This window comes from Populus trichocarpa, chromosome 5, assembly GCF_000002775.5.
Source record: "Populus trichocarpa isolate Nisqually-1 chromosome 5, P.trichocarpa_v4.1, whole genome shotgun sequence".
Lineage (NCBI taxonomy): Eukaryota > Viridiplantae > Streptophyta > Magnoliopsida > Malpighiales > Salicaceae > Populus > Populus trichocarpa.
In genome coordinates, this window is record NC_037289.2 from 2,791,755 (window position 1) to 2,809,270 (window position 17,516).

The 17,516-nt window shown below is 35.7% G+C and overlaps 3 protein-coding genes across 4 annotated transcripts; all 3 read right to left on the minus strand.

The window, feature by feature from the left end:
* Positions 1-74: 74 nt before the first annotated feature.
* On the minus strand, positions 75-4,399 carry LOC127905341 (FRIGIDA-like protein 5). Its single transcript, XM_052452990.1, has 4 exons — positions 3,560-4,399; positions 2,389-3,433; positions 1,571-1,743; positions 75-1,474 (listed from the first exon to the last, which is right to left on the minus strand). The coding sequence occupies exons 1-4, from the start codon at positions 4,253-4,255 to the stop codon at positions 650-652; spliced, it is 2,739 nt and encodes a 912-aa protein (XP_052308950.1). The 5' UTR covers positions 4,256-4,399; the 3' UTR covers positions 75-649.
* An 823-nt stretch (positions 4,400-5,222) lies between these two features.
* LOC18098881 (FRIGIDA-like protein 5) lies at positions 5,223-13,454 on the minus strand. 2 transcript variants are annotated; one of them, XM_052452989.1, is made up of 5 exons: positions 13,033-13,454; positions 8,872-10,645; positions 6,961-7,497; positions 6,223-6,392; positions 5,223-6,063 (listed from the first exon to the last, which is right to left on the minus strand). In XM_052452989.1, the coding sequence occupies exons 2-5, from the start codon at positions 10,634-10,636 to the stop codon at positions 5,452-5,454; spliced, it is 3,084 nt and encodes a 1,027-aa protein (XP_052308949.1). In that variant the 5' UTR covers positions 10,637-10,645; positions 13,033-13,454; the 3' UTR covers positions 5,223-5,451. The 2 variants fall into 2 exon arrangements, with proteins under 2 accessions (XP_052308949.1, XP_024457071.2); XM_024601303.2 differs by lacking the exon at positions 13,033-13,454 and adding an exon at positions 10,730-11,152.
* Positions 13,455-14,833: 1,379 nt separating this feature from the next.
* LOC18098882 (uncharacterized) lies at positions 14,834-17,146 on the minus strand. Its single transcript, XM_024601125.2, has 4 exons — positions 16,929-17,146; positions 16,724-16,841; positions 16,436-16,649; positions 14,834-15,197 (listed from the first exon to the last, which is right to left on the minus strand). Exons 1-4 carry the CDS (start codon positions 17,078-17,080, stop codon positions 15,169-15,171), a joined length of 513 nt encoding a protein of 170 aa, XP_024456893.1. The 5' UTR covers positions 17,081-17,146; the 3' UTR covers positions 14,834-15,168.
* Between the last annotated feature and the right edge of the window lie 370 nt (positions 17,147-17,516).

A 17,516-nucleotide genomic window follows, 5' to 3' on the forward strand; every position in this document is an offset into this window, starting at 1 on the left:
TCCAATGACAACAAGGATTTACAGCATTATAAAGGAGTTCATAGGTGGGTTTATAGGCTGATATGCAGTGATACTAGATTGTCCAGCTGATGAGTTCAGACTAAATAAAATTCTAATACAAGTAGATCAAACAATATCGAATTCCTGACAGATGGGGTAAAATTGTCCTAGAGAACCGAAGGAGAAAAGACATGAAAATTTGAAAACCGAAGAACAATAGCAAGAAAAGACAGGCTCTTGCATTTGTTATCCCAAATCTCCAAGGTAACCAGACCATTAAGCCGATTATATACACCAAGCTGTGCAGCAGATAAGACTACCATACAAGGCAAAAAATAACTATTAACATTATGTGGAACCACACCTGCAAAAAGTTTAATCTTCTTGGCACGTTGGAATCTTTGAGCAAAGGCATCAAAGTCCTAGAATATAAGGTTAACTAGCTATAAGCTACTGGAATACCAAAAGGAATTGTCACTAAATTGCTAATTTGCTTCAAGCTTTACTCGGATGTTTGTTGACTACCGTGATGATTTTAAGAAATTCTTCACCCACTTTAACCAGCCCCATGTCATCAAGAGTTTCATGTAACATTCTATGGCCGCTGAAAGGGGGCAGCACTGTCATAGCCAGGTTTTCCAAATGTGTTCTAATGATAATATGGATATCCATAATTATAATGGGAGCTCATATGTGGGTTTGGTGGGCGATAACCAGGACAATTGTAGTGCCCGCCAGATGGATTTTGATTTATAAAAGGACCTTCTGCTCGCAGATGAGGGACAGGCACCGACTGTGCAAAGCCAGTGTTTTGAAGTGATGGTGTTCTTAGAGGAACCTCTGGTGATTTAGCAATCCGAGGGCGCTTATTTCCACTCTGGTGTTGTTCTTGAGGGTGCGGGTGCTTATCACTGCCCTGGTACTGCGCTTGACAGCGTTTATTTCCGCCCTGGTATTGTGGTTCGGTCTTGGGGATTGAGCCAGAAGGTGACGCACTGCTTGAGGAGGGGGAGACAACTGCACTTCGGATAGTGGGGCGAGAGGCAACTGCTATTGGGGTAACAGCGGCTGCAGCTGTTGTGGAGGGAGAAGTGACAATGATAGGGACGACTGGATTAGCAATAGCGGAAGTAGTTGGGGCAAGAGAGGTGACTGTGATGGGAGCAGTTGAGGTAGCAGTACAGGCAGCCATCGTGGAATTGAGAGCAGGTTTAGTGGCAGAGACAGATTTGGATGCGAGGACAGAGGCAGAAGCAGCAGCTTTTGGGGCCAAACGTTTCTTCTCACTCAGATTAGGCTGAGGAGAATTGCTGCCCAGGTTTGGTAACTTTGTTTTCCTAATTGAAAGTTGTCTTTCGACATCTTTTATTTGTTGCTTGAGGGTATCTGGTGAGAATACAGTTTCAAGCTTGTAATCTTCAATGCATTTCAGTACAACCATTAGGTCAGCTACTCTTCTCTTTACAGACTCAACCTGTTAGCAAGTTTTAAGTGTGAGCATATAATAACAGTTGGATCCTACACAAGAGAAGAGATTGACATATTGAAGGAGAAAGCCAGCAAAACATACCAGTCCTTCAATTGATTTGCTCCTCCTCTTAATTTTTCTGGCTGCAATCTTGGAACCACTTAAGTAATCCCTCAAGATAGGTCCAGGTGGGAACTGATTAACCATCTCAAATGCATAAATGAATCTGATAGCTTCCATTGGCTGATTCTTTAAGATTAGATTTTGAATAAAACCTGTTATATGCATGCAAAAGAATAGTTACACGCTCCAGTAGATATTTCAAATGAAAAAAATAATTGAAAGAGAATCGAATCAATTAATTTTCACCAGGCATTAAAGAAGTCAAGGGCTAAATTGAAAGGAAAAACTGGTGTGCTTCAAGCCATGGATTTAAGTGGATTTCCCAAGGCTAATTTGGCTATACGATGCTTAAAAATTGACAAGTGATGCTAGCACTAGCAGAAGATTATCCTTGACCTTTACCACTCTTGACAACACCGTAACAAATGACTATAAGCTGAACACTAAAATAGGCCTTTAATTGCAGTTACATGCATTTCTGCTCCAAACACAGGGTATATATGTAGTGCATTCTCCATGCAATATTGAGATGTGAAATAAACTACCACCAAAGAAAGCTTCAAAAACGACCAACTTTTTTAAGAATTTCCATGATTTTCCACTATCTTGTATTTACATTACAGAATATTGAGATGTGAAATAAACTATAAATTTAATCACATACAAGTTTCTGCCAATACCAAATATAGAATAGTTATGATTCATTAATAGCACGGTAGTGCAGAAAAAGGATTACTAAATTATAGACACAGAAGAAAGCAAAAAAATCATACTGAGCACTAGGATTACAAACTTACCAGGAATTTTATCTCCTAGTTCAAGGACACGCAAGAATTCAGGAGTCTGCCTATTTCGAGCAATAATCACCAAACGGCTTATGAGCTCATCTGAATCAAAAGCAGAGGCCAGTCCATAAGCAGCCAAGAGATTAAAAAAACCCAAAACATCCAAATTGTGTTGACCATCCACTGTCATCATTATCATCCAAAGAAAGGCAAGTTTCGTTGCTTCTTTTCTCACATGGGGTTTGATTGTTGGGGATATTTTCGTTAATTGCTCAAGCAAAAGATTGCAACTTCTTTTCACAACAACCTCTTTGAACTCCACATCACCCTCCCTCAAATGGGGTGGGTGAAACCCTTCCATTGCATCCAAAACCAGCTTTGCAGGATCCGAGGAAAGTCCCAAAGCAATAGATACCTCATTCTTCATCTTCTCATCATGTTTACAACGCTTATTTAATAAAATTTGCAATGCCTTTCCATCCATTTTCACTGAAAAATGTAGGTTAGCATCTATAGAATAATCTACTGTCTCCGACTTAACACGGGCATTACAAGCATCAGCAACTTGTTTCTCCTTCAACTCAAACTCCTTAATTCGCTCCAAGCACTTCTTATTTTCGAATTCAACTTCCCGTAACCTCTCTTCTAGTTCCTTCTCCTTCAACTGAACCTCTTCAATTTGCTTCCCTTTCAAATCAAACCCCCTACACCGTTCCTCCAATTCCTTCTCCTTCAACTCAACCCCTTTAATTATCTCCTCAACCTCCCTACTTTTCAACTCAAGTTCTCTAAATCCTTCCTCTAATTTCCTCCTATTCAATTCAACTTCCTCGCTCCTTTTGCCAACATTCTTCTCCATCAATGCAATCTCTTTAACCCTCTCCTCAACCTCCCTACCTTTCAATCCAACCTCTTTAAGCCTCTCCTCAACCTTCCTATCTTTCAATCCAACCTCTTTAAGCCTCTCCTCAACCATCCTATCTTTCCATCCAACCTCTTTAAGCCTCTCCCCAACCTTCCTATCTTTGGATCCAATCTCTTTAAGCCTCTCCTCAACCTTCCTATCTTTGGATCCAAGCTCTTTAAGCCTCTCCTCAACCATCCTATCTTTCAATCCAACCTCTTTAAGCCTCTCCCCAAGCTTCCTATCTTTGAATCCAATCTCTTTAAGCCTCTCCTCAACCTTCTTATCTTTCAATCCAATCTCTTTAATCCTCTCCTCAACCTTCCTATCTTTGAATCCAAGCTCGTTAAGACTCTCCTCAACCTTCCTATCTTTCAATCTAATCTCTTTAATCCTCTCCTCAACCCCCCTACCTTTCAACTCAAGTTCCTTCTCCTTCAACTCAACCCTTTTTCTCCATTCCCTAAACTCGTCATCTTTCACCCTAACTTCCTTAAACAACTCTCCGACCCTCCTCTCCTTCTCTTCAGCCTCTTTAAATCTCTTCTCCGCCCTCTCTTCTCTCAATGCAACTTCTCTGAACTCTTCCTCGACTTTCTTCTCCTTCAACTCAATTTCATCATACCTTTCTCTGACTTTCTGCCCAAAATTTATTTCTTTCAACTCAAGCTCTCTTCTCCAATCCTTAAAGTCCTGATCTTTCAACGTAACTTCATTAACCAACTCCTCCACTCTCTTCTCTTTCACTCCGACTTCCCTCTCCCTCTCCCTAACCACTCTCTCCTTCCTCTCAACCTCTTCCTTCTCCGCCTGGATCAAACCCCTGATGGAGTCAAAGTGATCCTCCAATTCCTTCCATTGTAAACAAAGTAACAGAACAGAAGAAGCTTTTTCTTGAAGTTCGTTCATAGTTTTGCGTACTATTTCTTGCTTTAACTCACCTTTTTTCAACTCGTTCGAAACTTTCTCCTCCATTGTTGAAAGAAAGAAAAAAAACAAAGGAAACGGGAAGATATTTGCTTTCTTTTAGGGTTTTTATAAGTAAAAATTTTCCTCTTTGGCGTCGGTTTCCAGGAGTCAGCAAAGGAGACGGAAACCTGTTAGAGGGAGGCCATGAGGGAAAGAATAAAGCGACAGGCTGTTATTTATGGATTATGGGATTATAATTGGGCCGGGCTAGTAAAACGTGGGCCCATGATGACCCAATTTAATAAGTAGGGTCCATATGGTCCCACTGTCATGTGAATAAAGACTGAAATAATGTATTTTAAGAGGAGAATATTCTACGTGAAAATTTATGAATTTTCCCCCCAAAGCCAATAGAATTTGATCTGTATTTGTTTCTATAATAATTGATTTATCATAAATGATATTATTATAATAATAGAATCATAATAATATCTGAATAGAATTGGATAGTATAGCATTGAAAAATTATTTATTTATACCAAATCCAAGTTAATCCTAATAAATTATTTTTATTAAAATAATATTTTAAAAAGAAAATATCTAGAGCCGACATGGCTTAGTTAACTCAATCTTATATACATTTTACTTAAATAATGTTAAAAATCCCCCTTTCTTCTCTCTTTTACTTTTATTTATATTCTCATATTTTTTATAATTTTTTATTTTTTATTTTCAATTTTCAGATATAATAATAAAAATTAAATTAATTCAAGTCAATAATTCAAATTAATTATTTGTATAATCATTCAAGTTAATATCTACCATGTTCAGATTTTAAGCCATCCCTAATTAAGAGTCCTAATTAAAAGTCAATTAAGGATTATTTATGAGTGATTTTAAATCATAATTCATAAGTTGTTTTTTATAAATGATTTATGACAAAAATAGTTAAAATGACTTTAAATTAGAAATGTATTTGATAAAAATGACTCAAATCAGTCTTTAACTTTTAATTAAATTAAAATCTTGAGTGAATTTCGTAATAAACTTTTGATTTTAGTGGTAATGTATTTCTAACCAAACATAAACTTTTCTTGGAATCAAAAGTTAAAAAAACAGCTTAAATTAACCTAGGTAAGGCATTGCAGGATGATTAGCACGGGTTCTAATATGGACAAAAGCAAGAGAAGGGATCTAGTGACAGAATACATGAGCACGGTTCTATGCACCACTATGTACAGGCCGGTGACAGGGATGACCTATCAGCGCTGTTGCCAGGTGGGGTACCAGTTGTGTCTTCCAGCAATATTTGATTGTTGAGCATTCAAGTCTGAGGCTCCAAAGTGGTTTGTAGCAGTGAAAAACTGCGTTGCACCTCCATAAGCTGCAACATCTTGAGTAACTTGTGGTCTATCAGCTAACAGATCTATCCTTGGACGCTTATTGTTATTTTGCAGTTGTTCTTGGTCCTGGAAGTTTGAGTTGTGTAGATGTGGTTGCATAATGGGAGCACAAGCGGACTGATTCCTTACTCCAGGAATATCAACCAGAAAATCAGACCTAAAACGCATATCTTGTTGTTGCAGTTGATTCCAGAGGTTTGGATTCAGTAGCTGTGGTTGGACAACGCGAGCAGAAGTTGGCTGATCAGCAGGGCAAGAAATGCCAGCTGTTCGATAGTTTCTGCCTTGCGGTTGTGGTTGATCCACGGAGTTAGGAGCTTGCAGAGAGCGTGTCCAGCCTTCCCTTTTCTTTTCCAGGTAAGAAATGGAACGAATAATGTCCCCAGTCACATATTTGGATTCATATTTGTAATCTGCTACAAGTTCCAAAATAGAACTTAGAGCAGATATTGCTTTGTCAATGGCCTTGCACTGCAGCAATGTCCCACTGTCAATATGCTTTCCATGCTACTCGAGAGCAGATTTGCATGTTTGTTTGTGCACGCACAAGTGTGTGTTTGTGTGTAAAGAGAATAGGATCACTGACTAGGAAACAGATGATAATACAAGGATGCGGTAGAATATACATGCCTGTGCTTCATTTGAATTATTTCTTCCCGTGGAGGCCGAGGCACCATTCATTGCATCCACGCCTTTTCCCAAGATGACTTCTGGTGGATATCTGCTGACAAGCTCAAATGCAAGACTAAATCTAGCAGCAGCCACATATTGCTTCTCTTCAATAAGATTCTCAATAAAAGCTGCAATAAAAAAAAAGATCTGGTAAAATAAAATTGCAGCCTCCAGGCCACAGGAAATAGGACATTGCTGAATCAGATTTTTGGCCTGCATTTGAGGCTGATTATACAGAACTCATCTTAAACTATGTCAATGAATAACTTCAGATGAGCTTCAAAAAATAGTTTATTACATGGAGCCAACAGGCAGAAAAAGTCATCTAGAAGAAAATCCTTCCACTGTTTAATCAGACATCATTCCAAGATAAATACCTTTAGTAATGCATCAGAATGGCAATCTAAAATCAAAGAAAAACAGCACAAATACTTGGGGAGCCTTGATACGGGCATGTCATATTGATGGCAAGGTCATGTTATCTAAGGTTTCCATCAGAAAGAAGGCTACAAGAAGGTCTAAGGTTCAGGACATTGCTAAGCAACAAAAAAAAAATACAAATAGGTATAGGATTAATGCAATTATATTATGCGCAAGCCTATTTCAAACTACAAAGATAGAAATACTGGTTCCGAAGGAAATCAATCTGTGACCAGATAGCTATATTCGTTAGCAGTGAAGAGTCTGTAAACTTACCCGGAGCCAGATCTTTATCTGCAAAACCGAGGGCCTTGAATATTTCAGGAGCCTGTTTTTGCTGAGCAATGACTCTAACAAGTCTTAAAATTCGGTCTCTGCTAAAACAAGAAACCAATCCATATACAGCCAAAAACAGCAAAAACATCAAAACCTCCATGGAATCCTCGGTCTCCAATCTTATATTTTTTTCCCATAGAACCGCCAGCTTGGTTGCAGCTTCTTTCACCTGAGGACTTATTTTTGGCGAAACTTTCATTAGCTGCTCCAATAGAACAACATTATCCCTGTTCACACTTGCATCAAATCCTGTCACTCCTTTCTTCCAATTCTGAACAATATCCAAAACAACCTTTGCTGGTTCAGCTGAAACTCCATGGTGCATCAGATCATGTTCGCTTACACAAACATTTACCACTGGTGAACTCCTCTCGCTGGTGGTGGCATTAAATTGGAAAGCTGAAGATGACGCATGTTTTGGATTTCTAACATTTTCAGTTTGGTCAACCCTTACATGCGAAGAAAGGATGTTGCTACCTAAGCAAGGGACAGATGAAACCATTATTAATAATTAGATCAGGATCAGACACCGTTACTAAGAAAACATATCAGGTTCAGACATAAATTATATGTATTTGTCATGCGCTACAATTGCTTAGACAATTTTTAGGCAGTACCGGCAGAACTGATAAAATAACTAAAGCAGTGTGCCCATAGTGCAAGACCTAGGAATGCTTATGCTTACAAAATGAATTTTTGAAAAAACAAAATCAGAAATTAATAAGTTTTTAGGATACCGTGGTATCAATACAGACAGCTTGTGAAAATACTAAATTTCAGGATTATGCATGACAATGTCGCGAGAGAATTTTTTCCCTTTCTTCCTAGGCCCTAGCACCTTAAAGCAGAACATAGGCCCCTGCCTAACCAACCAATTTCCCTACAGTCAGACCCGGGATTTCTCAAGACACCCTGCTTGTGTCTAAGGAAGTAGTGATCAATAAAAGGAAGAAGGGAGATGCGACTACAAAAGATAAGTCCCAAGAAGAACATTAACAATCACAGACAGATGATTCTGCAATAACAAGTAGAGGAAGCAGAACTACAGCAAGTCCCGACAAGTCATTGAAGTTCTGCTGAAGCTACTCTAATGATGGGGTAGTCGGCTGCTAACTCAAACTTTTTTTTTTTTGTGAATCATGAATCATTTTACTAAGAGAGGTAACTAGAGTAGAGATATAGAGCAATAAAGTTAGTAGCCAAAAAAACATAATCCAGAAGCAAAAAAGGAAACCATCAAGCAAAGTACATCAGGAAATGAAACAAGATTGTTGGCTTGGAACAAGTCTTCCAAGATCAAAGAAGCTCCATGAAATAGTACGAACATTGGCAGCAACCGGGTGAAAGAATGAAGCAACAAATGGAACTACGAATATCGAACCAAACTTAATCTCTACCGATACCAAAGTAGAATTCTGAGAAATCATCAGCAAGCTGCCCCAAAATTGAGAGAAACTAGACTGGAGGGAGGAAATACCAGTGAGAGGAGAGCATTAAACCAGGCCTTGGAACCAGGAAAAAAAAAATAGAGTCAACAATCCAGGTCTCAGCAACACAATTGCTGACTTGCTAAAAGAAAAAGGATAGGAGACCAACGAGTATGAACATTAATGAAAGGACTGCACCATTGAAACTGGTAGGCACAGCACCAAGTTCAAATGAAGGGGGGGAAAATAATCATAAGCCTTAAAAGAATTCTAAAGAAATATGTAGACACAAAAATAGATGTATTGAACTGAATGTGAAGTTAACGAATCACAAACAACAGTTAGTTGTGCAATGCAGATAACTAGATCAACCATCAGGTTCACAATAAAGGAGAAAAGGCACTCTATAAATTAAGGATGTTACCTAATTGCTGCTCTTTCAACTCCACTTCTTTACGGTATTTTTCTACTGATTGTTGCATTAAACGCAATTGTTGCTCTTTCAATTCAATCTCATTGACACGTTCTTCGAACTGCATCTCCTTCACTCCAAGATTTTTCAAGCGTTCGTCTAATGTTTTTTCTAGTGAATTGAGATATTTCTCTTTTTCTTCAGACTTTTTGTTGGACTCATGGGAAGATCTTTGAATTGAATCGAGCTGCACCTTCTTCAATTCGAGATCATCACAGCATTCTCTGAGAGATTCTCTTGCCAAAATAAGGTTCTTCTCTTTTGATTGGAGCTCCTCAGAGCATTCTAAAATTAATTTTTGGATGGAATTTTTCTGTTCCTTCATTGCTTTCAGCTCTTTCTCACATTCTCCTATCGATAGTTGGACTGATTTCAGTTGCCTCTCCTTCCCTTTAAGTTCCTCACTTCGGTATTCAATGGACAGTTGAATAGCATTAAACTCCCTCTCTCTCGATTCAAGCTCTTTAACATATGTGTTCATTCTTCCTTTGATTTTATTGAGCTCCTCCTCTTTTGATTCAATTTTTCTGGCACAATGTTTCACATGTTGTCGAGCTGAATCCAATTTCTCCTCTTTTTGTTGAAGCTTTGCTGAGAGCTCTTTGATAGAATCTTCAATCGACCTCAACTCTGTTTCTTTTGATTTGAGCTCTGCAGAGCGCACACTGATAGACTTCTTCACTGCATCATGTTGCTTCTCTTTGGCTTCAAGTTCTTCTGTATATTCATCAATCAACACACTGATTGATCCAAGATGGTTCTGTCTCGAATCAAAATCTTTTGAGCTCTCCTCAATTGATTTCTTTATTAGACTCAGTTCCCTCTCTTCAGAATCAAGCTCTTTTACGCATTCCTGGATCAATTCTTTAGTTTTGTCCAGCTCCTTCTTTTTCAAATCAAGCTCCTTCGAGCACTCAATTGATTTTTTTATTCCATCTAGTTCGTCCTTGTTTGAAACAAATTTAGCAGAACTCCTCACCTGCAACATTTTCAAATCCATCTCCTTTGACGAAAGCTCCTTATTACAATCATTGATCAAGTTCCTGACATTTCGTAACTCCTTCTGTTTGAACTCAAGATCACGGTCACAATTCGCTATCAACTTTCTCACCCTTTCTACCTCCTTCTCATTGAATTCAAGCTCCTTCAAACGTTCCTCGACCGACTTCTGTAAAGATCCCAATTTCTCATCTTTCTCAAAAATCTCCCTACAATGCTCTTCAAGTAACTTTTCCAACGAACCCAAATCCCTCTCCTTCGATTCAATCTGTGTCTGCACCAACCTCAATTCCTCTTTTTTCACACTGAGCACCACATTACAATCCTCAACCTCTTGTCGAACCATATTTAATTCCTCCCGCCGAGTTTTCAACTCCAAATCACATTCTTGAATCCAATTTTTCACCAAACCCAACTGTTTTTCCTTATTTTGCAGCTCAGAAATACACTCCTCATATTTTTTGGCCTTAATTTCAAACTTCTCCTCACGTTCCTCAACCACTTTCAACATTTCAACATTTTTCTTCTCAAGCAAGGCAAGTTCTTCCATTTTCCTTAAAAAAAAAGCCTTCGAGGATTCACAATGAGCCTCCAAATCTTTCCATTCAAGAGTGAATGAAAGAATTGAAGAGGCTTGTGCATGCAGTTGATCGAGACATTTATGCAAACTCTCTTTCTTGATGTCAACCAGTTTTAAATCATCCATTGCATCCTCCATTTAAAGAACCTGTAATATTTTATAAAAAGAACCCCATGATATATTTTATGACATTTATGTAAAATGTAAATAAAGAAACAACAAAGCACAAACCTTTGTGACAACCTCTGTGTAAACCCTAGGATGGTGAGAGGAAGGAGCCAGGCAGAGGTAGAGGCAGAGGAAGTGGCATTAAGTTCAAGGTTTTGAAAAGTTTCAAGGTTCTTCACTTCTTTGAGTACAGGTGTATGCTTGGAGTCTTTAAGTTTTAACAGTGGTTAAGATATCTATTTAAAGAGTGGATTACATTAAATATGCTTGACATTTTCCATTTTTACAGAAACTTGGAGCTTTGTTCTTTTCAAGGTGTTAATAAAATTTATAAGAAAAAGCAAATGTATATTTGAGATTGTGATATAAATAAATTTTTGTTTGAATTTTTTTTATTTTTTATATTAATATTTTAAAATTATAGATAATACTAAAAAAATATTAATTTATTATTTTTTAAGATAAAAAATATTCTTAAAAAACATTTAAAAACAAAAATAAAAATTATGTCAAACATTATATGCTGTCGTAATTCGAAATCTAACCTGAATGAAGTTTTAAATTAAAAATTAAATTAAAAAAAATATTATTCGTGAAATATAAATGATCTGATTGAATCGGTTATCAAAACTCAATTAAAATTTGATAAAATCAACTATAATTATTTAAAAATATATATATTATTATTTTAATAAAAATAATTCATCAAATGATTATTAACCTAATGAGGTTAGCATAATACCATGATAATCACCATGCACTTGGATACTATTTGGTATTTATAGTAGCTTTGCTTTTTACCAACTAGAGATAAAAATTATCTGGTTAAATAAATATTTTTTCACTAAACTTTACTTATAATTGAACTTTAATTTTTGGTTTTGTAAAAATTAAAATATTTTTTTTTATCATTTATAAAGACTTGTTTGTCATTATTTATTTTATAAGTAAAAGTTTATCTCATAACAATTTTAACCAAATATATATTTTTTAATTCGTAAATAATTTTTAAAAAAAAAACTTGTTATTTTTCAACTGTAATTATAAAAAATACCCAAAACACATTTAATTTAATAAAAGAGATGTATACAAGTGCCAAAATCAGCGAAAAAAGCAGAGGTGAATTTTAAGCTAGAAAAGAAAGCACCCAAAGGTCACCTCCAAGTGCCAAAATTAGCAAGAGAAGACAGTCATGAGCTGGACTGGTAGAGAAAGTTAGAGGCATGCATCCAGAATGAGGCGAATTTTCACAGAACAAATCAGTAATAATTATCAAAAACAAGTAAAAGGGCCATAAATGATACTTTGGACTGCTGTGGACAGTTTACATGTAACTTCACCCGTGAAATTGGTCATGGAGTTGCAGGTTCATTGGAAATTATGCTGTGTCACCCTACATCATCACAGTGGCTTTAAAAATATTAATCAGAAAGAACTGATTTCTAGTATTTTATTTTTTAATAAAAAATATGTTGTTTAAAAAGTTGAAACATAATATTATAATCACTAGTAATTCTAATTAATCAAGGACTAGTTACAATAAATAAAAAATATTATCACTTTTTAAATGTTCTACATGAAGTAAATTGTATTACTGATTTTATTTTAAATTGCTAAGAATTTGTTGGTTTATGTTATGATGGTATGCCTGTAACATTCCCGATTTTAGGGTCATTAAATATTCATCTACAAATATTTATAACTTTAACGTTGGTAAATATTACGTAGCTTAAAAAACGTATGGTATTCCTGATTACGGTGTCAGTAAATAAACCAGTAAAATAAATTTAAATCAATGCATACGTATTTTTTTAAGAGAACAAAATATATTGTATACCGGATTTGCATTTCACAATAAAAATCCACAAATCAATTATACAGTAAAATATTTAAAAAAAATACGAGAAACCTACAAATAAATTCAAAAAAATCCATGAATTTTTTTGAAAGTTTTTGATATCACAAAAAGGCTAGTTTGGTTTAGATATCAAAACAAAGAAAAATAAATTAAAGAGGATTGATATAAGGATGTGTTTTATCAAGTATACCCTTGATCCAAAATAGATTGGGCTGTATGGGCCTGGGTCATCCCGGCCCAATCTTAGCTGTTTTCTGTTTTTTTTTTTTATTTATTAAGCTTGGTCTAATACAGCTAGTACGGACTGAGCTGGACACAACCTGATCACTGTTACAAACCAGTGGCCCGGCTGAGTAGTATCGACAAATTAATTATAATTCACTGCTACAGTAGCAAGTGAATTATAATTCACAGACAGCTACTGTAGCAAGTGAATTATAATGCAAAGGAAAGGAAGAGTGCTGAATGAATTAAGCTACAAAACGGGTAGAGAAGAAGAACGGCTTACCTGGTCTGCTGGAGCTCCTCTGTTTCTTCTTCTCTTCTTCTGATCTTTCTTCTCGGTCTTTCTGTTTTTTTTTTTGTTTATTATCCTCCCCTGTGTTACTGTTTTGAGTCTGGAAAAGCCCCCCTCTCTATTTTTGATCGTGGTCTTCTTTGTTCCCCCAGTCCAGTGCGCTCTCCCTGTTTCGTTCTCTGTGAAACCTCCTGTTCTTGGTCTGTTTCTTGTCAGCTCTCCCCTGTTTCGTTCTTCTCCCCTTCGCGTTCGTCCAGTAAGCTCGTCCCCCCTGTGTGTATTTCCTGTCCTGTGCCCCCCCGTTTTCTTATGGTTTTTCCCTCGTCTCTGGTTTTTCCCCCTGGTATTCTTCTGTTCGTTCCTTTGTTCCCCCCTGCGTGGCCTTTTCTCTGGCTTTTATAGCCAGAGAATGCCAAGCATTCGTGCATCGTGGGGGCGAAAGATAGCAGCTGGGAGACGGGGTCCATGATTGAAATTTGAAACGGTTTTGGTGCCTTTGCTGCTGCGAAACGGCGCCGTTTTCTTGATTAAAATGGCTATTTTCAATTTGGTCACTGAAGGTCTGAAATTTTATACTCAAGCCCCTGGGTAAATGTTAATTGGACCCCTTAATTTTAGATCCATTTATAAAATGGTCCTTGTACTTTAATTTCTTGAAATTTTAACCTGAATCAGCCCTAAACTTTGGTATTGTTTCAATTAAGCCCCTGATTTCATTAATTAAACCAATTTCAAGTTCAATTAAGTCCTTAAACTTTCAATTTATATTGTCTTGACCCAAATTTCAATTTATACCTCATTTATTTCATTTTATTTTATCATTTATTTCATTATCATGTTTTATTATTTTTATAAAATAAAATAAAAGGGGTTAAAAATTGAGTTATGAAATATATCATTGTTGATAGATTATGAATTAGGAAGTTTGACTTAAAAAAAATTATAACAAAAATTAAAAAAAAATTAATGGATTTTGACGAGATTATAACAAAAAATTTAAAAAAAATTTAATGGTTAGTGTAAGGCCTAAATTGGTTAGTAATTGAGATTTTTTTCTGCTATTTGTGCATGCAAAAAATTAGTACAATTATTAAACTCAGCTAGCTAGATGAAATATTAACCCAAGACACTATCTAAACATGAAATATTAGAAGTTATCCATAATATTTCTTTACAAGTTGTCCACTATTTTTTAAATAAAAAAATGCATAAACAATATAATTTTTTCTATTTATAATTATTTTTGTGATAATGTAAAAAATTAAAATTATTTTTCTATATTTCATGTTTAGTTGGTGTTATAAGTTTATTTTTATTATAAATTTAATATACATATTCTTTTCATGATAATTTTTAATTTAAATATAATTAAATTAATATTTTATAATCAGATTATTACTCGATATTTTATGAATAGTAATCGTAATTTTGATTTTTTTTATTTTTTTATAAAACAATCATTTCATTCTCAACGACTGAATTAATACCTTTTCGAATTTTCTTTTGGAAAAGGAAAAGTACTAAGAACTAAGAAAACTAACTATGAAAAGGAATCTAAAAATAATATGAAAGGAGTCTCTTTGAAGTTGCCAATTTCGAAGAACCTGTCTGTCAATACCATGAGGCATATGATGCAAACGTTCGTTGTTAAAAATCAATTTGCGTGTCTGAGCGGGGATTGTTTTTTAAAATATTTTTTTATTTTTACAAATCATTGTCAAAACAATTCGAAAATATATAAAAAAATTAAAAAAAAATTCAAATTTTCATGAAAAAGGTAATTCCAAACAGCTTCTAAAAAGCAAAATCCAGATGGTGTTGCTATTGATGAGTTACCACAGTACTCAAACTTACCACTTGCTGCGTAAAAAAGAGTATTCAGGAACAATGGCATCACTTAATGCACAGCAGGTTGTATTTAATGAAACAATAATATCATCAACATAACCTTATACAAGTAAGAATTCCAGTACATACATGTACCAGGAATTCCTCTGAAAATATTCCACTGCTGCAACTTTGGACACATATTGTGGGATGCTTGGAACTTCTCAAACAGGCGGGGAGCCAAATATCTAATTTGGTGGCAAGCACGTTCTTCGACGCGCATTTGTTGTGAGATGCCAATCAAGCCTTGACACTGATCACAAATGAACCTGTTCATGTGAATAACCACAGATATGGTGAGAATGTGAGATATTCAAAATGCAGTGTTTCATCAAGAAGAGCGGTAGAGGCAGTCACTTCAACGCTCACAATGACACATGCTATATAACTTCCTACATCTCTTAAACAAATTGAAGCCAGCCTAGAATTTGGTTATGGTTATATTTCTCTGTTCTCCTACTTTCTCAGAACAATGCAACAAAGTAATGATGGATCATCTCTATCTCCAACAAGTTCATCACAGCAGAACAACAAAACCACTCTTCAAAATTCTGCTTGTCTGGATTCCCATTTTCTATAGTTCCACCATTATGTATTCCTGACAGAGGAATGATTTTTACACATATTTGCATGTGAGAACTCAAAAAAATGGTTTTTTTCTACAGAAACTATCACCCAGTCTCTACCTTCCAAACGGAAAACTCAAATCTGCAACTCCCGAAACTTATACAGGCACAAATCTGCAGGTCCTCTTGTTTGCTAGTCTCAAGCCAGTCAATCAAAGTCGACACAGTTCATGCATTTCAAAATCAACATGAACTGAGGTTTTGGTTTGTGGTTAAAATCATGAAAACAAAATTTCTACTCATAATCCTTTCTTAATTTCCTAATAAGAGATTAAAATCAAAATTTAATTAAAATTTCATTCTTTGATCAATTTTTAAAAACAAGAGTGTTTAATTTTTTCTCATTTTCTTAATATCAATCTATACAAGATGGTCACATAGTGACAACACAAGGATGAGGGTGAGAAGAAGTGTTTGATGTATACATTTTGACTGTGGTTGGTTCCGGTTCAAGAAACGAGGGGCTTTAACAGCCATGGAGAGGGGAAAAAAAGTGTCTTCGTCTGCTTGATCTGTTCTGTTGTGAACAAAAGGATTTGTGAAATTCAGTTCATCGCATTAAGAAGGCTAAACAAATGATGAACTTCGGTAAAAATATTCCAGTGGAAATATAATCTAAAAGACCACGGAACCACTTGAAAGCATCCCATAGCAGATGCAACATGGACTCACAGTTCCACGGTTTAATAATTCAGCAACAACAAAGTTTGTTAAAAAGGAATTCAACAAGCAAATTTCGCTTTATAAATAAAACACCAGCAGCTAAAATTCCTATAAGCTAATCATAATTCATAATTAATATTTGAATGCACACCAAATCTTAATATTCCTTCATTGATTAACAAAATGCGAAACAAGTAGTCAAGATCTAGCATACTCACACGCGGGAAGACTGGAAATATCAGCAGAAACAGCACAAGGAATCCCCAGATTCGAAAGCGCACCCCTTATAATCCCACAAGGAAAATAGCAATACATGCTCATTGCTTGTGCACCTTTACTTTCAGGATCTTCCATTCCATTCTCAACCGATAGATCATCCCCCGACATTCGTGATAGCCATGGAAACTTATTATCTTGCAACACAAACGTACCCTAAACGAAAAAAAAAACATATTCAAAATAAAAAAACCCACAAATAAGAAATAAAAATAATTAACAGAACTTACTCTACGATTAGTCTTCAAGTTATCAATCTGTTTCTTGAACAACTCAGACCAGAAATCTTTGCATATGAACTTAATTGCCTCCAAATGATCAGTAAAACGAGGCCGTTCTATTGTGTACCTAATCAAACCCAAAATTGAATCAGCAAGAATAAAATGAAACAAATAATGGGGGGTTTGATATGGTGTTAAAGAGGGAGAACCGTACCGTTCCGAGAGCTGATGGCCTACTTGATAACCAATGGCTTCGATGCGGCGGGCAGCGAGTTCTGGTTTGTTAGAGTAAAATCGAGTGCAGTATGATGACACCATTTCTGTCACTAGACCATCCATGCAACTCTTCGATACTTCTCTTCCCATTTCCTTTTTTTCTTCTTCTTCTTTGCCCTCACTAAAATGAAAAAATATTTACAGTTTGATCTGTTTTCTTCTTCTTTTTTTGTCAGAAGGATAGGGATAGATGGGCTTGGGTTACAAGTACTCGATTTGGGCTGTTGTATTGGGTAGGAACTCCAGTTTTTATTATTCGTGTTATTTTTCATTTTGGTCATCCAATTTGTTTTTTCTTTGATTTGAAGCTTTGGAGGCAAAATTGATGTCTAATTACTTCTAATTTGCTATTAAAAAAAAAACCAAGATTCATATACATAAAACCTAAGTAAAAACATGAGGAAAATAAGTGGTTTGTTTAATTTTCAATAATGGGGGGTTTTATAAGTTGCTTTGAAAATTGTCATGAAAGGTTCACATTTTCAATCATTATAGTTTTTGAAAATTCACTTTTGATACACAACTT